The 22,834-nt window shown below is 35.3% G+C and overlaps 2 protein-coding genes across 2 annotated transcripts in view; one reads left to right on the top strand and one right to left on the bottom strand.

Moving 5' to 3' along the window:
* LOC143229231 (prolyl 4-hydroxylase subunit alpha-2-like) overlaps positions 1-22,834 on the top strand; it is a 514,682-nt gene that overhangs the window by 318,952 nt on the left and 172,896 nt on the right. The gene's annotated exons all lie outside the window — the stretch shown is intronic.
* Positions 929-22,433, bottom strand: LOC143228740 (bolA-like protein 3). The gene is made up of 4 exons (XM_076460075.1): positions 22,276-22,433; positions 21,665-21,779; positions 5,827-5,915; positions 929-5,326 (listed from the first exon to the last, which is right to left on the bottom strand). Exons 1-4 carry the CDS (start codon positions 22,309-22,311, stop codon positions 5,252-5,254), a joined length of 315 nt encoding a protein of 104 aa, XP_076316190.1. The 5' UTR covers positions 22,312-22,433; the 3' UTR covers positions 929-5,251.

Raw genomic sequence — 22,834 nt, 5'->3', positions numbered from 1 at the left:
TAATATTAAACTTGAATGTGAAGAGGATGCTACTCTTTACAGAATTATTTATATTAGTTGAGGAGTTTGGTAAATGTAGCAAACGGTTTTTAATTATTATATATACACAGTAATGCATGTAGGAAATAACTTGAATTATAAAGCTTGATAGGAATAACATTTAGTGTCATTAAAGAAAGCCATCTTGGAGTACTGTAATTATTACTAGGCTTCTTACTTTATGAAGAAAAGACTGTTGAAAATAATTCAAAGGAAAGCTACTAGGATGACACCAGGGGTACAAGATTGTCATATGAATAAAGGTTCAGATTTCTGAAACTGTTTTGTCTTAAAAAAAGAAGAATTAGAGGGAACCTGATTGAGATGTGTAATATTTTCATTGTAACTGATATTCTATGAATGATCGTTAGGCAGAATATTAGAAATGTAGTTGAATGAACAGCAACTGCATTTTGTATAAACACAAATGTAGAGGACAACATTTCAGAATACTTCTGCCTTTTGTCTTCACATTGGAAGTCTTTCAAAACACTGTCCTTTACACACTTGTGTTTCTAAACAGGTAGTTGCCATCCATTCAACAAAATTTCACCAGGAATTGTTATTGTTGATGCATCATTTTTTGTATTAAGTGGTAAGACTAGGAGACAAATATATTTTTCTAGCAAGGTGGATGGTGTTTGGAAAGGGTGTCTTCAGCTGTGCTTGATGCAGTTAATTTAACGATTAAGTGTTGACAAATATTCAAGCAGTAAAAAGGCTGGTTCTGAGTCTAGAAAATTTAGAGCTTAGCTGTGTTGTCTTTAAATTACATGTATAACATTCTACAGAATTTTGTGAACTACAAACTTAATTAACTATATTCTTTTGTAAACTCTAAAGAAATAAGGTTAACATTCCCCTTAAAAAGACACAAAACACTCTGGAATTGATTGGCTCATGATTTATTGAAAAAATAATGTTATCAATATTCTACTAAAGATCACTGAACAGATCTTGAATCACACAATGGCACCAACAATCATATTTTGTTTTAATATGCTTTTTTTTTATCAAACTGTAAAACATATAACAGTTCCTCAAATTATTTAACAGGAACACATGACTTTAAAAACAAAAATGCTAACAAAATTCCTTCTCTTTCACTCCAAATGGCAAAAAAAACCAAAAACATTGATATAAGTTGTGTAAACACACCTACTATTTTCTGTGAAGTAACATATCTTCCATTTAACACAATCATTCTAGTTTTAGTTTCACATGAAAGTTAAGTTTATTCATCCAATAGATGCAAAAACAAATGGTGTCCATTCTTTTTCAATACCAAACCATAAAATGAAATGTCAGGGCACCAAATCATCCTAGATATTACTGAGGTATTGTATTTAGACATACTGTGATATATACAAATTTAGCCTTTGACTAGAAGATTTAAAATGTATCATAATTTGAATTAGAGTGTTATTCTCAACACTCTGAACAATTATCAGGACATGCAGTAGTGTTCCATAAGTAGAAATGGGTTTGATTAAAAATGGTAGCTTATACATTGCATATGATAGCATACATATCAGAATATTGACAAACCTCAGCCAGAGGAAGAGAGATGAAAAGCCTTTATTATTAAGTACAAACTGGCCCAAAATTTGGCTATCTTCCTATAAAGAAGCCACACAAATAAATATTCTTCTTCTTGGTCAGCCATACCTTGTAAACCAAGATGCGTCTACAACCAGGCTGCACATCAAAACACTTCACTACTCTTAGGATGCGCCACACCTAGAGCAGTGAGGGATCCACTGTAGGCTAGTTACAACTTCATGCCATGATGAACAATATATGGAAGTAGATAACCTACTGTATATTCTTTACACTACTTTAAAGTATCTTGGTCATGACTTATCTTGCTTCAAGAAGTAACATGTATAGATTATATCTCCCTATAGAATAATTGATGAAATGGTGTATTTCACCTGGAAGTTACAGCTCCACTGGAAACCAAGACATTGACTTGTGAAAAGTGAAAAACCAAGTAATAAAAAATTTAATAACTGTATGGATGTAGGGTGAGAAAAAGAAACTTGAGAGAATTTGGGACAGGAGGAAAATGTGTATAAACACCACCTGACTTGTATATACATCTACTGAGTGGGTGTATTAACACCACCTGACTTGTATATACATCCACTGAGTGGGTGTATTAACACCACCTGACTTGTATATACATCCACTGAGTGGGTGTATTTACACCACCTGACTTGTATATACATCCACTCAGTGGGTGTATGGACACCACCTGACTTGTATATACATCTACTGAGTGGGTATATGGACACCACCTGACTTGTATATACATCCACCCAGTGGGTGAATGGACACCACCTGACTTGTATATACATCTACTGAGTGGGTGTATGGACACCACCTGACTTGTATATACATCCACTCAGTGGGTGAATGGACACCACCTGACTTGTATATACATCCACTCAGTGGGTGAATGGACACCACCTGACTTGTATATACATCCACTCAGTGGGCGAATGGACGCTAAACTTTCTTCCCATACCAACAATTTCAGAATAAAACTTTTGTTACTAGAGGAAGAAAAGAATCTTGGTTGGTCGATCAGTCTATTAAGCCATCAAAATAATGTGCTGCTGCCAGTGATATAGTAAATAAGATTTTAAGCTGTATCTATAGAAATATTGAGCACAAGTTGAGAAACTTGCAATGCCACTGTACAGGTCATAGGTTTGGTCACATCTGTAGAACTGTCCAGTATTTAGCTCTTTATGTCAGGAAGGACATTGAACTGTTTTAAAGAGTTCAGAACTGGAATGGAGGGGTGGTTAAGATTTACTGAATTGTTTCTTTTTATAAAGGAGCATGATGGAAATGTTGAAGATTCCTAAAACAAAACAAATCATCTTTTCAGTATTTCATGGTGAGAATAGTAAGACCAGAAAACACAAATAAACTTTGGCAGTGGTTGACTTTTGAATCACGTTCCTTCCAGTTAATTTTAGAAGATTTAAAGAGAGTCTTGATATATGACAGAGGTTGGCTTGGATTGTTTTACTTTTATTTTTAAGTTTCGTGAACGGAATGTCCTACACGGACCAACTCGTCCCTTGTCGTTGTTACATTATAGTTTTGTGTTTCCACTTATGAACAATCTACATACAATCATAAGCTATTTAACTTGTAGCACCATGACTTGTAAGTGCCTAGTTGAGTACAATCAGGTGTAAAACAGATGAAACACATCTGTATGTACTATAAAGGTATTTCACCCTGCTACGTTAAACATCGAAATCTGAAAGATACATTACATACTGATATGATAGTAACATTAAATAATAGAAAAAATATTAAATCAAGTGATTCACAGCTGAAGATAATAACTTTTATGGATTTTTTATTTCTAGAGTGGAAGTTATAGCAGCTGCTGTAACTCAGATCAAAGAATTTTCAGCACCCAGTTACTACACTGACAAATCACAAATCATCAAAAGTTTTATATATTGTAAGTATGGCATGGAGAACCACCATTATTAAAGAAAGTCCTAAGTTTATTTATACTTCACCCACATATTAGTGTGACGAGAACCAGAATGACAGTGAAACATAGCAGGACCCCAACAAAGACATTAACATTACCATGAGATGGCTAGAAGCTGGTGAAAGTGACTACAAGTGTTCAACATATTATCAGGATGTGGACTTGCCTTCAGACCAGTGATGTACTTTATTAGAAACCTGAAAAGGAAAAACCAGAAGACAACTGGTGAAAGCCACACCTGAACCAGCAGTTCCTAAGAGAAACTTCACTGTCATCCATGGTGGTTACTAAATACTGGTTTCATGGACATTATGTCAGATGATGGCTATCAACAGACTTCACAAAGTTGACTATTATCAACACTTTTGAACATTAAAATGGGTAACCAATAATGTTTTATTCTAACTCATTACTGCCAACCAGACCTTCTGTAGTAGTGCCAAGAACAGGTGCACTGATTAAAGAACATGTCCCATTTACAAACATATTATTCTTATTACTACAACTGCTACGAATCTGAAGAAAGGTGGGACTGAACTTTATGGAGGCAGGACACACGTGGTGGTATACTTGTTTGTGCAAGAACCACTATTGGTAGACACACTGACCTTGACATGGCACTAAACACACACAAAATTTACCACCATTAGTATTACTATATGCAAATACAGATGGTCAGAACTTGCTTGTAAAGAATAATAATAGACTTCATCACCTCAGTTGGTTGGCTATTTCTTGAACAAAGAGTGTACTGAGTACATGAACTGTCCAGAATATTCCCTGGAATTCAATGAATAACTAGAGGACATCTGGAATCATATAATTCATCTCCAAGCACTGTCGATGAACTATAGACAGCTCTGATAAAAGACTCTAGTAACTCATTTATTCAATAATTTTAAGCATACAATGGCCTTTGCCAGGCCAGAGGTCATTGAACCTTATTAATAAACATTTTCTGAATACTTACTCAGCTGTTAAGTTAGCATTTTTGCAAATTCCACTAGTATACATTCACATATCAGAGAAATAAACTTAAGCTGTGATTGACATTAAATAATGTCACAAAACTGATCTTTTGTTTAAAACACAGCAAACAATAATAACATTTTTAAAAGTGTGGAATTTTGTCACCTTTCATAAGCTTTATTATTATTACTTGGCTATTAAGAATTTGCATAGACATTAAAGTTAATGAAGGAACATAGCTAGTGTTTGTTAGAAATACACTATGGTAAGAATTTGGAACATCAGAGACACTGATGATACATTTTTTTATATCTACATGATACTCAAACTCAAAATTTCAAGTCAGTGAAGTAAGATATTTTTCTTTCATTTATGTAGTTTTTAATGTAATTCCAATTTATTTAATACAACAGAATACAGTATTAGTAGTACCAGTAGTGTATTTTAAGATCTTTCTCTATATATGTATATATCATTATATACATTTCAAATCTCCTAGCCTTATATAGAATTTCAATACCATAAGAAACAATTCAATTTTTACAGTTTCTCTATCATATCTGTTCTGATATATTAAGTAACAAAGGAAAATTTTCGACTGAGAAGGGTTCTCAATGTCACATCACTACAGCAGTTTACTTATTATAACTTATATATTAACTAACACAGCAAAGTTTTAACTGAGGGGGGGGTGATCTTGCTACTGCAACATCCATTTCAGCTCTGTGTTTCACTTGGAACTGATGTGAAAATTCTTAAACCATGCATGTCTTTGATTTCTTCTTTTAAAGCCTATCAAAATTAAAAATACACCTTATGAGTTACGTAGAAAATAACATTTTAATGTGCTACACATGAATTGAAACTTTTCAGTATAACCTGGTTAACAAGGTGAACCTGAGACCTTGAAATTAAATAACTTCACTAAACTAAGAAAAAAACACATGTAATGACAAAATAACCAGTGGTCATTTCACAAAATAAAGTATACCTTACCTCATTTACCATCATATGTTGTTGGACTCGGTTCTTCCCAATAAAATCAGTAGACTCCATAAAGTATACCTTACCTCATTTACCATCATATGTTGTTGGACTCGGTTCTTCCCAATAAAATCAGTAGACTCCATAAAGTATACCTTACCTCATTTACCATCATATGTTGTTGGACTCAGTTCTTCCCAATAAAATCAGTAGACTCCATAAAGTATACCTTACCTCATTTACCATCATATGTTGTTGGACTCGGTTCTTCCCAATAAAATCAGTAGACTCCATAAAGTATACCTTACCTCATTTACCATCATATGTTGTTGGACTCGGTTCTTCCCAATAAAATCAGTAGACTCCAGGCTCACCTCATACATTGCACCACAGCCCCCTTTGACGATAATGACAGAAAACGACAAATTAACACAGGGTTATTATTCTTTTAAGTCTAGTGGCATTATTATCTGACAAATCAAGACAGTTTTCACAAGATTCTATTGAGTTTTGAAATAAAATTATTTGTCAATCACTTCTGCACTTATTTGCTACTTTCCTATTATTAGCCTTCACATAAAAATATTTTATTTTAAGAACTAGAAATTTTCTAAAACAATAGGATGACATTAGATTTATAGATTACAAAATTTTAAAATTTCAAAAGAAACTGCTGAAATACAAAATATTAAGTATTGCTGTCTGTGAGAAGGATGTTACTGCCTTACAAAGAAAAATGTATTTGGCAAGTTAAATGAATAAATGGTAGATGGTATTTAAATACAGTAAATTAAAGATAATTCATGCAGGATACCATAATTTGAATTATGAGTACAATGTTGATGGCAATAACCTTAACATTGTTATAAGATAAAAAAATGATGTTCTGGTTAATCAGTCTCTCCAGCCACCCAAACAATGCACTGTTGTCTATGGCAGGACAAAAAAGAACATTTTGGTTGTATATATAGAAATACTAAAAAAAGCCTAGAGAGATTATAATGTCAGGCCACATTTGGAGTAGTGTGTTCATCCACGGGATCATTACCCTAGAAAGACAGTGAGTTGTTCAAGAAAGTTCAAAGAAAGGTTACTATGAAGATGCCTAGTATGAAGAAGTTATATTAGAAAAAAGAGGAAAAAATCTCCAAACTTGTTTACTCTCAAGAAAACAGTATGAAGACTTAAGATACAAGTTAGTTAACAGAATGGATAGTGTTGATGTATTGTATTTCATGGTCAGTTTGGTAAGATCAAGAAAACAGTATGAAGACTTAAGATACAAGTTAGTTAACAGAATAGATAGTGTTGATGTATTGTATTTCATGGTCAGTTTGGTAAGATCAAGAAAACAGTATGAAGACTTAAGATACAAGTTAGTTAACAGAATGGATAGTGTTGATGTATTGTATTTCATGGTCAGTCTGGTAAGATCAAGAAAACAGTATGAAGACTTAAGATACAAGTTAGTTAACAGAATAGATAGTGTTGATGTATTGTATTTCATGGTCAGTTTGGTAAGATCAAGAAAACAGTATGAAGACTTAAGATACAAGTTAGTTAACAGAATAGATAGTGTTGATGTATTGTATTTCATGGTCAGTTTGGTAAGATCAAGAAAACAGTATGAAGACTTAAGATACAAGTTAGTTAACAGAATAGATAGTGTTGATGTATTGTATTTCATGGTCAGTTTCGTAAGATCAAGAAATACAAATATAAATTTTAACAGGACAGGAGTCATCCCCAACTAAGATAGCTCTATTTTTCTAATATGGTGATCAGTCTTCAGAACAGATACAGTGGATACAGTTAATTTAAGGAATTTAATGCAAGCTTGATAAATATCTGAAATGATAAGGACTAGCTTTGAATGTCTTCTTAAGAACTTGGTTTAATTTAAAGGATAAAGCATTCCAGATGGACCAAAATGCCTCTTGTTGTGTTACCTTAAAAAGAATGATTAAGGTTACTTTAGAAAACAAAAGAATTTTGTGTGTAACTTCTCGAACATTCTGTTCAGATATGTTAAATTATTTTGATAAGAACAGCTTATTTCAGCTGGATAATACTGAATCCATAAATAAGTGAAAACACAGTTGAAAAAGGTCAACAGTCTTTAAAAAACTGAAAACATTTGTAAGGTGTACATTGTCACCATTGCCAATGACACTGTCCAACATTACGGATAAACCTTGAGACAAAACATGTCTATAATACTGCCATCGTTGAGAGTCATAGACGGCAGACAGTAAAATGTGGCTTATTGTGACTTGAGTGTTACACAGACAACACACTGGTGCATCAGTCCCAGATAAAGAAAACAATGAGTTAAAAAACTGACCAATGCACAGTCTAGTTAGGACAACTTCCTCTTTCCAATCCTTATGGAAACAAGATGGGCAAAGTCCAACAGAGGGTTTTATTTGGAAAAGCTTGTTTTCAAGTTGCTCACTGGCAAGGAGCCAAGCCTTGAATACAGGACCATAGTCCAAGTATGGAACAGGTATAGCAGTGATAACACCAGAGCAGACAGACTTAGCTGCTGTGTCAGCGAGCTCGTTCCTGTGATAGCAACATGGCCTGGTATCCAGAACTGGACAGAAGTAGATGTTAAAGGGAAATGAGCCAGTCTGTTTTGAATATTGGTGAGAACAAGGTGTGAACTAATGTGAAGTGATTCCAAGGCAAGTAGAGAACTTCCATGTGATCCAGGGTATGAGAAATGGCATACAATTCAACAGTGAACACAGAAACTGTAGAGGGGATTGTGTATGCAACAACCAAATCACAGCAAACCATGGCAGAGCCCCAGAATCACCTGATTTTGAACTATCTGTATAAATGGGAATGGAAGGATGGTTTGAAAGATGTTTGACACATAGAAGACATTACTTTTAATCAGGGGTATCTGCCTTCTTCAGGTGACTCAAAGAAAGGTCATATGTGGGGATAGTAATTAGCCTTGGAGGGATGGGCTGATCTGTGAATACCTCTATGTCATCCAAAGATAAACCCAATTCATCCAACTACACCTGGATATGAAGGCTACAAGAAACAATGGCAGATCATCTATTACAAAAACATGTGGTCCACTGAGGAAGGAAAACACAACCCTATGTGAGATGCTGTGGTAAAGATTAAAGTTTTAAAGCATACATTAAAGACAATTGCAAAAGATGAATGTATATTGGGGTTCATGAGACTCCATGTGCAAACTCTGGACTGGAGAAGTGCAGAAGGCCCCTGTGCAAGGCCCAACATTTTCAAGGCCGAGGTCCTGGCAGAGCCATAGACCAGAGACTCATAGTCCAGTTTTGAACAAATAAGGGCACAATAGATTTTTAGCATGGAACATCGATCCCCCCCCCCCAAGAGATGGAAGAGAGGGGTTGGAAAATGTTTAGATCCCTTGTACACTTGACACATAGCTGTTCAATGTGTGGAATAAAGGTCAGCTTACAGCCAAAGATAAGCCCCAAGAACTTTGCCTCAGGGACCACATGAAGTACAACTTTACCAATACAGAGTTCAGGATCAGGGTGAATACCCCCTTGATGGCAAAAGTGCATGCAAACAGTTTTGGAGATAGAAATGTTACAACCATTTGCTCTGGTCCACTTCAGTAAATGACTGAGGGCAGTCTGTAGCTGCCACTCAATATACCTCACGTTTAGCAACAACCACGAGATGTGGAAATCATTAATAAAGAGACTGTTTGCAACTATAGGGGTAGTTGTCTACTGATGGCATTAATCTTTATAATGAAAAGTGTGACAGTCAAGACACAGCCCTGAGGGACTCCAAGTTCCAGTGGGAGAGAATGGGAAAGTGTTGAACCCACATGGACTTGAAATCACTAGTTTATTAAAAAATGTTTAATAAAAATCAGTAAATTGCCATGCAACCCATACAAGTGGAGGTCTTGCAAGATACCATATCTCCACATTGCATCATAAGCTTTCTCAAGGTCAAAAAGTACATAAACAAGATGTCGCATGAGAAAGGCTTCCCTGATTGATGTTTAAAGTCAAATCAGGTGGTCCATGGTGGAGTACATTCTTCGAAACCCACACTGAGTTGGTGAGAGAAGGTTGTTAGATTCGAGGAACCTAACAAGATGAGCATTAACCATCCTTTCTAAGATCATATAGAGACGGCTTGTCAAAGCAGTTGGACAGTACTTCAAAGTAATCTTGGAATCCTTCCCAAGTTTAGGAAAAGGGAGTACAATAAAATGGTGCCCAACATTGGGAAAAACGTTTTCCTGCCAGATCTGGTTCAAAACAACCAGAAGAAAAGCAAGAGAGGCAGGAAAGAGATGGTGCAACATTTCATATTGAATATCATCAAGTCCAACTGATGTACTGTCAGACCAATGAAGAGCAAGTTTAAGTTCCACCAGTGTAATGGGCAATTATAGTCAAAGATGATCAGCTCAAAAGGAAAGAGGATATCGTTCTGCCCGTGTTTTAATGGCTAAGAAGATTGGGGATGAAGCAGAAGTGCTAAATGCATGAGAAAAGCTTTCACCGAGAGTATTGAAAATGCTCTGGGCATCAGCAACATCCTGAACACCAGAGAACAAGATCAAAAGAAGGGTAAAAGTATACTGGCCACTAACCTTTCAAATTTTGTCCCATTTGACTTTGGAACTGGTGGTAGGAATGCTAGAGGTGTATTTAATCCAAGATTCCTTCTGGCTTTGATGTCTGACATGCTGAGTATGTGCATGGGCCCACTGAACTGCAATGTGGTTTAAAAATATGGGATACCTACGAAAGGTATCCCAAGTCCATTTTTGAGCTTTTCTTGTCGTGTGGCAGGCAGAATTCCACCAAGGACAAGGATACTGTGGGAAATGTGTCGAGGTTTTAGGAATACACTGAGCAGCTGCCTGGACAATACAGTCAGTTACTACTACCACACAGTCATCTATTGATGGCTTACACATGATGGCAAGATCAAGTTCTGAGAGAGCAGTGAAAGAAGGCCAGTTAGCCTGATCCAACTTCCATCAAGGCACATGGGTTGGATGGCATCGACCATGGCCAATCTTTTGTGAAATGACAGGAAAATTATCACTGCCACCTGGATTACTGTCAACTCTCCAAGAAAAGTAAGTGACAAGTGAAGGGGAGCAGATAGAAAGATCAATAGCAGTAGAAGACTGACTAGCTGCATGAAAATAGGTATAAGTACCAGTATTGATGAGAGACAGGTTGTGGTCCAAGAACATATGCTCTGTAGCATGACCCCTCTCATCATTACTAGAACTGCCCCAGTGGGGATTATGTCCATTAAAATCCCTCAATAGTAAAAAGAGGGGATGGCAACTGCTCAATGAGGGCATTAAGGTCTGACTGGTCATAGGTCTCTTCAGAAGCCAAGAATAGAGAACAAATAGTGATAGTATGACCCCAGAAAACAGGAATGGCCACAGCCTTCAAGGGTGTATCAAGTGACAAAGACAGGGTGGGCAAATTCTGATCAACCAGAATGCCACCCCAGCAAGTTTCAGAAATGTTTCCTGTAAGGAGAGATGCATGGGATGGTAAGAATCAATCAAATCCTTAATGCCATCTATATTTGATTGAAAACCTTGACAGTTCCACTGGATCAAAGTGACCATTTTTATTTATGTGGAGGAGAATGTGGTGGGGAAACCTTCTGTTTGTGATCACATTTTTTTTTTTTTTATTGGATGAAGATCTATCAACATCCATGGATCCTGCCCTAGGTCGAGTATGAAGGTCTCTGTTTGTGGACAAAGATTCCAATGACTGAGGGCATGAATGAATGGTTGATTTATTTCTTGTGGCTGCAGAAAAGGATGGACCCAAGAAAACACTTGAACCTGAAGGAAGTGGAACTAGGCAGTCACTGGAATGAGTGGTAGGAACAGAGATGGAAGTGGATATAGATGTGCCAACGTTTTTAATTATGGAAGGCACAAGATTCTTTAGATGTTTTGCAAACGACTCAGTTTGAGGCAAGTAAAGATCTGTCTGCACTCCCACTGTGGCAGTGAAATGTAGTAGACCAGCATATGTCCGAGATAGAGTTGGGGATAATTTTTAAGCCTCTGGGTAGGTGATAGTATTAACAGTCTTCAAGCATTACACTTATTTCTCTTCTACCCATTTTGGGCAAGAAATAGAGTAAGAGGAGTGTGGACCACTACAGTTAATACAATGCAGTTCCAGATTGCACTCATAAGCATTGTGGTCTTTACCACCAAAACGTGCATGTATCAAAGAACCAGGACATGATGTTTTAGACTGACTAAACTGCTAATGCTGGAAACATCTAAGAGGGTTAGGAATGTAAGGTCATACCTTGCAGTTCAGATAACCTGTTGTAAATGTTAATATCAAAACATTGGTAGTGTCCACAATTCCATTTTTACGAGTGAAGGTTCGGCACACCACAGTAATGCCTTGGCTGGAAAAACCAGTGAGGATCTCCAATTCAGGAATGTTCTTTAAATCCCTCTCAACTATAACTCCTCTTGAAGAATTCAAAGTTGCATGGGGGAGTAACCTAAATGGGTATATCCCCAATGGACTCTGATTTCAAGAGTAGTTTGGTATGTTGTGGTGAAGATGTTTCCACCAAAATGTCTCCAGAGCACAACTTCTTTACTAACTTTGGAGAGCCAGCAAGTCCCTCTAATCCCCTTTGAATAAAAAGTGGAGACATCTGTTCCAAGGATTTCTCAGATAAGAAATGGATAATCATAAATCACAGTGCAGAATCTGGCTGTAATATTCACTATACAACAGAGTTATCCATGCATGAATGTTTTCCAATGATCTGTTGTTGTTTTTTTTTCATTTCTATTTATTTTTTCAGAAAGAGAGGTATCCATAATAAAGAAGCTACATTTCAGTACCAAGTGACCCCACCCACCATGGATCCCTATGAGGGGATGCACTACAGTGCCAACCAAAGACATTGCAGCAATGCCAGGGTTTCACGAGCACTATACCCAAACACCAGCACTAGACACAATGTCCACAACATCCATTGAAAACATTCAACACTGGTACTTGGTTAACCCCAGCCCATGAGGTCCAACCAATTGATCCTTGGAGGGCCACCCCAAAGCAGCCCATTTACAGGAATTCAAGACAAATGTGGTGTGTTAAGGTTGGACCCCTCAACCACCAGGATCCTTTCACAAATCACCATGCATGGCAAACACATGGGTGGATGTTTAGATCCCAGCAGCAGTAAACTGAAAGAACAGAACCTTCTCTGAGAGGTCCCCTCATCACATGCAGGAATCTACACCAAAAGGATACATAATATGTTCTAAATCCTATATCTTTCAAATGTTAAAACGTGCAAGTACAATAGTTGTTCAAATTAATAGTTAATAAAATGTTCTAAAGACAGCCAGCATAGATTCATTATACAAAAGCATCTATTACTAATATATCAACTTTGTTTCAGATATGTCATCTGTATAAACAGAAAAACAGTGGTCTTGATGTAATTATATTTTCAAAAATCTTTTAATACAATGCCATAAAATGTCAGATTGGAAAATTACATTAGTGGAGGGGTTGTGGAAAGTAATGAATTGTATTGTAAGATGGTTGGATAACAAAAGGTATGTTGTTTACAATGGATTCCAATCAAACTGGACTCTTGTTACAAGCTCATGGGTCATTGTTTATTTCTTGATTTACATTAACAGTATTAAATACAGACATTAGTAAAAACTGCTGATGACATTCAGTTACTGGGTCTTTGTTTCTTCTTATTTTTACGTTAATAGTATTAAATATGGACATTAGTAAAAACTGCTCATGACATTCAAATCATGGGTCTTTGTTTCTAATCGGATATGACAGGAAAATGTCTATCCAGATGCTTGGTGACAAGCTATCATACTCCCGATTCTGAAACCTGGGAAGGATCCAACGATTCCTTTGAATTACCATCCTATTGCTTTGACAAGTTGTCTCAGTAAGATCTTAGAGAGGATAATAAATGTCTGCCTCATTTGGTTTCTTGAATCAAACAACCTCCTCTCACCTACCCAGTGTGGGTTCTGAAGACAACGTTCTATGATAGACCACTTAATTCGCCTTGAAACACCAATCAGAGAAGCCTTTTTAAGGCAACAACATCTTGTTAAGTTTTTTTATTTAGAAAAAGCTTATGATACAACATGGAGATATGGCATCTTATGAGACCTTCACTCATATGGATTGCATGACAACTTACCCCTTTTCATCAAGCAAATCTTAATGAAGCATCGATTCCAAGTCCATGTGGGCTCAACACTTTCTCATTACTTCCCACAGGAACTTGGAGTCCCTCATTGCTGTATTCTGAGTGTCACACTTTTCATTATAAGGATTAATGCCATCAGTGAACAGCCACTCCCTACAGTTGCAAACAGTCCATTTGTTAATGACTTTCACATCTCATGCCAGTCATCAAACATGAGGTTTATTGAATGGCAGCTACCAACTGCAATCAATCAGATACTAAAGTGGACCTTGGCAAATGGTTTTAAACTTTCACTTTCTAAAACCGTTTGTACACACTTCTGCCACAAACGGAGAATCCACCCAGATCCAGAACTCTGTCTTGATGATGTTGTACTTCCTGTCGTCCATGAGGCAAAGTTCTCAGGTCTTATATTTGATTGTAAGTTAAATTTTATACTGCATATCAAGCAACTTTGTATCAAATGACTAAAAGCATTAAACATTCTCTTTGTCCTCTCTTCTACTTCTTGGGGAGCAGATTGATACTCTATGCTCAAAATTTATCGTGCCCTCGTCCGATCCAAACTCGACTATGGGTCTGTGGTTTATGGTTCTCCCAGAACCTCAGCACTGAAAATGTTGGATCCTGTCCATCAGCAGGGGCTTCAGCTTTGCATTGGAGCTTTTCATACTTCTCCTATGCAAAGTCTTTATGTGGAATCTCATGAACCCCCTCTATATATTTATCATTTGCAACTGTCTCTAATGTATGCTTCCAAACTTCGATCCTTACCACAGCATCCTACCTGAAGTTGTGTTTTCCAACCACAATAGACAACACTTTTTAATAACAGAAAATCTGCCATTGTTCCTTTTAGTCTCCATATCCAGGCACAATTAGAATTGGATTTATCATTGAATAACACTGCAGTTTCTTCAAATCAGTAATTTGAAATTGCCTATTCCACCATGGCAAATTACTGTCCCCAATTGTAACTTATCTTTGAGTCATCTGAGGAAAGCAGATACACCCCATTGGAAATACCGCTCTTGCTTTGCTGAACATCTTTCATATGATCCATCCATTCCTATATATATACAGATGGTTCCAAATCGAGTGACTCAGTGGGCTCTGCCATGGCTTGTGACAGTTCGACTGTGGCACACAGACTCCATCCTCCAGTTTCTCTTTTCACTACTGAATTGGTTGTGATTCTATAGATGATAACTTTACCTTCAAGGAACAAATTAAAAACACCACTTATTTGGAAAGAATTCTGACAAAGTAAACCAGGGTGATTCCAGAGATAAAAACATTACCTTCAAGGAACAAATTAAAAACACCACTTATTTGGAAAGAATTCTGACAAAGTGTACCAGGGTGATTCTAGAGATGAAAATGTTACCTTCAAGGGACAAATTAAAAACACCTCTTGTTTGGAAAGAATTCTGACAAAGTGTACCAGGGTGATTCTAGAGATGAAAACGTTACCTTCAAGGGACAAATTAAAAACACCTCTCATTTGGAAAGAATTCTGACAAAGTGTACCAGGGTGGTTCTATAGATGATAACATTATCTTCAAGGGACAAATTAAAAACACCTCTTATTTAGAAAGAATTCTGACAAAGTGTACCAGGGTGGTTCTATAGATGATAACATTATCTTCAAGGGACAAATTAAAAACACCTCTTATTTGGAAATAATTCTGACAATGTGTACCAGGGTGATTCTAGATATGATAACGTTACCTTGAAAGTACAAATTACAAACACCTCTTATTTGGAAAGAATTTTGACAAAGTATACCAGGGTGATTCTAGAGATGATAACGTTACCTTGAAGGGACAAATTACGAACACCTCTTATCTACTTTGAGAAAATAATGCTAAATAGCAGCAATGTTGAAATTTAACATTACTCAGGAGATTAATAAGCATCTGATTTTGCTATATTTTGAAGATAATAAGAGGACATAAGTTTAAGACTGTTTTAGTTTGTTAAAAGGATGAGTACATTATGAAATAAATTTTCATTGGTTGTAAATCAATTATTTCCTGGAAGATATAGAATGGGTTTTAATTAATGTTTTAAAATGGTAGGTGTGCAGGATTAGCTCTGAAGAACTAAAGGGTCCTTCAATGTTCACATGTCACCAGAAAAAAAAAAATGTTTGTTTGCTGGCAGTAAAAAGACTAAGCTTTTTGGGGTGTGCTATTACACCACAGGTATCAAAACCCAATTTTTGGCATTATAAGTCTTCAGACTTACCACTCAACCACTAAGGACTATAAAGTCTGTAAATTTCTTAAAGACTACAACCAAACTAGAAGTAAATCAAAAGTTTATGTCAAGCCACACCACCAGAAGTGGGAAGGACATGTGAGGAAAGGTAGGTATCTGTTTTAAATACCTTTATAGTTTAGGAAAATGTTATTTTCTGATACAATATCTTACCATCCCTCATACACAGCTAGCCCCATAATGAACAGGTGAAGGAGTAAAACCAGTAAGATGATCCGTCTTTAGGAAGTACCCAAAGGAAAACTATGGGGTGTAAGGATGAACTAAAAACACCACTACCATGAGAGACAGCACCACTTCTAAGCCAGGTATGCTCTTAACACAGTAGTAGTGTCACCCAGATAGCAGAAACAAAGGAGACTCCAAGTAGAAAATTGCATCTGGAATTGTCTATTAGGTCCATAGTAAGAAGAGGGTCCTCAAGAATGATTACCACAATGGAAGAATAGCTTCCACACCAATAACTTGCTGCCTCTTACACAACCAAAACCAGATCCATTGGAAACTAACATCTAGTAGACAATAGGAAAGAGGAGAGACCATTTGGATGTTCATCCCCCATCCAAAACCTGAAAGTATTTGGAAGTTTTTGTCCAGTTCACAATAGGTGGAGGGTACCCAAAAGTACACGTGTGGGAAGAAATGTGTTATGTCCAGCAACAGTTAACACCAGATCCACCAGAAACTGGCATCTGGCAAATAGTAGGAAGGAGTATGTCTCAGCCAGTGGGGCAAACTGCAATATATGGCAGTGTGCTACAATCAACATTACAGATTTGTTTCAGATATATTTTTGGATCCAATGATGATCTCGTGAATAACTGTCCTGCTGACAATTCCTTGGTGACAATGATAAAGATGAGGGATCTGATTCAGCTGATCAAGTTCTGCTAAAAGTAAACTGGTCACCAAGCAGGAAAAGGATCCACACATATCCTCACTATTTAAATATGTACTCACAAAAAATGAACTGGAGAAAGTTCCAAGTGGTTATTTTTTTTCAAAGATGGTGTGCTTATAAAGAAATGGAGACCACCAGATGTGTCAGCTTCAAACAACTTGGCTGTAGTTTATGAATTTGTTGTTCCAAAATCATATTGTTCTGAAATAGTGAGTTTCAGATGAATTCCTCATGGGAGGTCATCTGGATGTCAACAAGACATGTGACAAGATTATAAGACATTTCTTTTGGCCATGAAATTAGGCAAGATGTTTCTCAGTTTTATAAAATGTGTTGTAAGTGTTAATTAGTTGAAAAACCTAACCACAAAATTCCTGTCGTATCTTTGAAACCTGGGATAAGTTTCAAAGAACCCTTCAGTCATGCAATTACCAATTGTATTAAACTTTTACCAAAAACTTGATTAGGGAACTTGTTGACTATCATGTGTAGCCACTCGATTACCTGAAGTTATCCCCTTAAGAAACATTTCAGCCAAACAAATTTCAAAAGCCTTGATTAATTTTTGATGACGAGAAACCAACTTGAAATAAAAGTGTATCTCAGAATGGCTGGCATGGGTATTAACACTGTTATTGATAAGCAGAGAACAATTTTTTAACGTAGGAAGATCGTAACGTTGTTCTCTGCTTATCAATAAAAGTGTTAATACCCACACCAGCCATTCTGAGATAAAAGGCCTTCATTAGTTTCCTTACTTTAGTTGACTTGCCCATAGAAATTCAATTTGATCAGGGATCAAGTTTTATATGGGGGTCTGTTTTAAGAATTTGTTTATCACCTCAGTGAAAATCTAATGGGTATCATCCAAAATTGCAAGTAGTTCTTAAGAGATTCTATTCTACCTTGAAAAATATGATGCAGACTTACTGTCTTAATAACAAGAAGTATTGGGATAAAAGTGTTAATATATTATTATTTGCTGTTTGTGGGTCAGTTCAGAAATCATTTTAGCCTGTTTGAGTTAATGTTTTGCCTTTCAGCACGTGCCTTTGTAGTTACTGAAGATGATCAAAAGAAATGCACTTCCTGGATTACATTTCCAAGTTTTGGTCCAGATTGTTCGGTGATTGTGGATCAACTTGAGAAAATTTGAAGTCATCCAAAGCTACAACGAAAAACCTTTATGACAGCAAAACTGAAGAGTGTAAGTTCCATCCTGGTGACATGGTCTTAGCATTGTTACTCACTATGGGACATCCACTCGAAGATAGATATAATGATTTCTATGAAATTATTTGGAAAGTCAATGAGACAGACTATGTTGTAAAAATGCCTAATCATTGAAAGGCTACCAAGCTGTGTCATATTAATATATATTAAAGCCTCATCACATCAGACATTCATCTGAAAATACTTTGGCCACTGAGCATTCTAATGATGGCAAATGCTTTGACTCAAACACCCATAATTTTGAAAATATCAGAAATGAATGCAACATCAAGCAGCATAATTCTGACATTCTGGCCAATTTTCATTCAAAATTTGATCACTTGTCTCTTGAAGAGAAAAATCAACTTGCTAGTTTATTGATTGAATACAAACATATTTTTCTAGACATTCATAATCAAACTAATGTCACAGTTCATGATGTTGATGCAGGTGATGTATCTCCAGCAAACAAAAATTCCTATCATGTGGATCCAATCAAGGCTGATAAAAAAAATGCATAAAGAAATATTTTATGTATTGGAAAATGACATTACAGAACCCAGCAAATGTGATTGGTCTTCACCTTTTGTACTGGTTCCTAATTCTGATGGTTCAGTTAGATTCTGTAGACTTTAACAAATACAGATTTCTAACCCCTTCCAAGAATGGAAGATTATGTTAAAGAGATTAGATGAGCCAGATATATCACAAAGTGTGACCTACTAAAGGGATATCAGGCTGTTCCTCTAACTGGCAGAGCAAAAGATCTGCTGTTGTTACTCTAGATGGATTATACCAATACAATTTAATGCTGTTTGGGATGAAAAATTCTCAAGCAACTTTTCAGCAAATGATGAATCAATATGTCAAGAATCCGTCAGATGTTGGAATTTACGTTTATAATACTGTGATTTTCAATGACACCTGAGAAGAATGGTTATTAAGTGATGATGTTGAATGGTTTAAGAAAGCCAATATCACTGTAAATTTGATAAAAAGTGACTTCTGTAAAGCCAGAGTTATTTACTTATGTCATGTAGTATGCCAAGACCATGTTTATCCAAATCAAACCAAAGTTGATTGCACTGTGAATTATCCAACTCCAATTACAAGAAAAGTCTGATGAGATTTTTGGGAATAGCTGGTTATTACAGAAAGTTTTATAAACATTTTTCTGACATCACTGTGCCATTGTTAAACTTATTGAAGAAAAATCAAAAGTTTGAGTGGTCTGAAACACGCCAATCTGCTTTTGAAAAAGTCAAGTCTTTACTGTGCATTTACCTGTATTGATGACACCTGACTTTAACAAGTTCTTCACATTAGCTGTTGATGCTGGTTCCATTCTATTACAATCAGACGACTGAGACATTGAACACCTGATTTGTTATTTTTCTAAAATGTTTAATTGTCACCAAAACAGTTATTCTACTGTGGAAAAAAGAAACATTGGCTTTAGTGATAGCTTTAAAACATTTCAATGTGTATGTATTTCCATCACAACAACCTATTGTCATTCACACTGATATTTGTAACCAAATGAAGAGCAAAAACAGAAGACTGTTAAATTGGAGTTTAACATTAGAAGAGAATGATTTGAAGATAATCCATATCAGAGAGGTTGATAACATCTGCAGTGATATACTTCAAATGTATGTAATTTTATGATTGCACAGTTATTTGTTTTGTGTTATCTAGTGTCATGATTATTGAAATTATATAACTCTTTCATAAAGTATATTTCATATACTGTTTGCAGTGTGTATATATATATAACATCTTTATTAAAAATTGTGTAGCAGCAATGTTTAATTCTCTAAGGAGGGACATGTAAAGGATTTAATATATATTATTTTAATTAATGTTTGTTTCAGTTAAATATATATTTAGAATTGTATGTAATTTATATTGTTAAATCTGTACTTTAAAATTCCTGGCTATTCACTAAATTTGAGAAGATTTTCATATGTAAGAATCAACAATGTGCTATGCATGTATGTAAAAACTAGTGATTGCCAGTATTTTTATTGTAGCTGCAACATCTAGAATCTAACCTACAAGTTATAACAGATAGCCATCTCAACACACAGAAAGACAGTATATCTATATTGTTGATTTGCTACAGTTGGTATACTATAAACCTTGGAAGCCATAACTGTGATTAACACTTATTAATCAGAAAACTACAGATACCTGATCAGAAACATTTATAGATTTTGAGCATTAGAGTCCATTTAACTTCAACAAATGATCTTTGGATGTTATTCTATGAAGACACTGTATAACTACAGTAGTGAAAAACTTATATTATCAGCAAAGAGCTAACTAGTTCCCCATTATTTGAATGTACCTACATCAACTCAGAATTTGCTTATTATAAGCCCTCAATAAGACATGAAGGAAGTTCCATATCAGATCCAATATTGTTTGTAAAACTGTATATAAATCATTATTTCTAATAACCAATATTATAAATTGTATTACTGTTTGTATATTTGTCATAAGAAAAACTGAGTATCAAACTTGTTGACAAGTGTTATAAATTTGATACACACTGACATTTAATTATTCAAATTACAACTGAACTCAGTTTCAAGCTGTTTTAAATTGTAATACACAACGCTCTTTAGACTTATATTTCTGTAGATATAAGCTAAAATTACATTTGCCCAACCACTGGTTTAGATAGCTTTAGGCACTGAACAACTGTTACACCAAGACATTTTTCTTTTATGACCCTGTTAACATTACTTCCACCCAAATTATACTCGTAATTCGAATTATGATAACCCACATGCATCATCTTATGTTTATCATAATTAAAACCTATGTGCCATTTATTTGCTAAACTCATTCCATGATTAAAATTGTAAAGCAACAGCAGCCTGTTTGCAACAACCAAGACCTTAATGTCATTAGGAAAGTTACTGACCACACATACATTTTTAATTTTTAGCTTACTTCACAAGTCTGACATCCAATGTCCATAAGTGGAGGTCAAAGTGCATTCAACATAGTATTATCTATATCATGTTAGAGTTACCAACTATTCATTTTACTATACATTTCTAATTTAGCAACTGTTTATGACAGAAGAGAATAGATACCACAAACAATCATCTTGGATTCTGATGCTGTCAGTTCACAGACATATCTTGAGTACAAACACTTTTTGAACACATCTAACTTTTTGTACACTTTACTTGGTCTGTTATAGATACACACAGTTTGGAATTACGGTCAATATTCCTTCTCCAGTATGCTGTAAGTCCATTATTTACCTGACATGCAAGTTAACTTGATGTAGGTTGACTTGTATATCAATTAAACCGGTTAACTTGTACATCAGTTAAACAGATTAACGTACATCAAGTTAACAAGTACATTACATTGTTTAACTGATATACAAGTTACCCTAATGCATGTTAACCTGTTTAACTAATGTACAAGTTAACCTAATGTATGTTAACCTGCTTAACTGATGTAAAAGTTAACCTGTTTACCTGATATGTCTGACACTTTTACTGCAGCAGCCTTTGGAAATTTTGTCTTTAAAATTCTTAAGACTTCTTCTTCTCCCTTCGTTAAAGTAGTCTTGTCTGAAAAATACCTGAAATACTGAAAAATATAAACATTTACTATCTAATCACAAAGTAAAAGAATCCCTCCCATGAACATTGTTCCCATACATTGTTGTCAATACTATTTTTCTTGAATTTATAAAATAAATAAACCTGAAGCAGAAGGAATAAAATGTAAATCTCTTTCTTTACAAAACATCTGAAAACTCACTAAATAGTATAAACTATAATCGTAAGTATATCTAATGACAAGTTTTAATTTAACTTTTGACGCTGAATAACTTATTTCTTTTTTGGTTTTTAATTTTTTTAGTTTCCAAACCTCGTCACTTGTAATCCCACAAGGGATTAGCCTAAACACAGATGTAATGTTTTATAGTGATATTAACATCAAAATTATTAAATTATAAACAAAATAATGCATGATACTGTTATACCTAATATTAATAACAACAATGCATGGTTAGTATTATTCTAAATTGGTGTTAACTTTTGTAATCAAGTTTTACATTAAGTTAATGTATAAGACATACATTATTCTGTAAAAACCTTGTCAAGAATCTGGACATTTTGTTAAATTATATACGTAAAATTATCTATATGAGATAAAATACTAAACATGAGCAAGTTACATTCCCATACGAAAAACGCGAAAGGACTCATATGGCGATAGCCTTACATTTTGTACCAATAGATGGCGAAAAAGCCTTTTTACTCTCTACAAACCTTGAATCTATATTATTCATATTTATTTACTCATTTTTGTTTAAAATACTATGATTTTTTCCAATTTCGCGCAAAGCTACACGAGGGCTATCTGCACTAGTCGCCCCTAATTTAGCAGTGTAAAACCAGAGGGAAGGCAGCTGCATCAACACCCACCGCCAACTCTTAAACGCAAAGTACGTGAGAATTTACTGTAAAGGTTGAAGAAAAAAAAGACATTTACTTAAGAATAATTTACTAATATTCAGGAAAATATCTTAGAATAAGAAAAATTTAAGTTATCCTAATTTTTAAAACTGATTTATTGTACACATTTTTAAACAATATAATGCGAACCCGATCCCGTAGTTAGCCAACTTATAAAAG

The sequence above is a fragment of the Tachypleus tridentatus genome, chromosome 1 (assembly GCF_004210375.1).
Source record: "Tachypleus tridentatus isolate NWPU-2018 chromosome 1, ASM421037v1, whole genome shotgun sequence".
Lineage (NCBI taxonomy): Eukaryota > Metazoa > Arthropoda > Merostomata > Xiphosura > Limulidae > Tachypleus > Tachypleus tridentatus.
This window is presented reverse-complemented; position numbering and strand designations above follow the sequence as displayed.

Bases quoted from the DNA above. Each gene is read 5' to 3' on its own strand.
- LOC143228740 (XM_076460075.1), bottom strand. From the start codon at position 22,311: ATGTCCAGATTCTTGACAAGGTTTTTACAGAATAAT. The intron at 5,916-21,664 runs GTAAACAGGTTA...TTATCGTCAAAG, and splicing joins AAAAGTGTCAGACATATCAG to GGGGCTGTGGTGCAATGTAT. The intron at 5,327-5,826 runs GTAAGGTATACT...TAATTTTGATAG, and splicing joins AACATATGATGGTAAATGAG to GCTTTAAAAGAAGAAATCAA.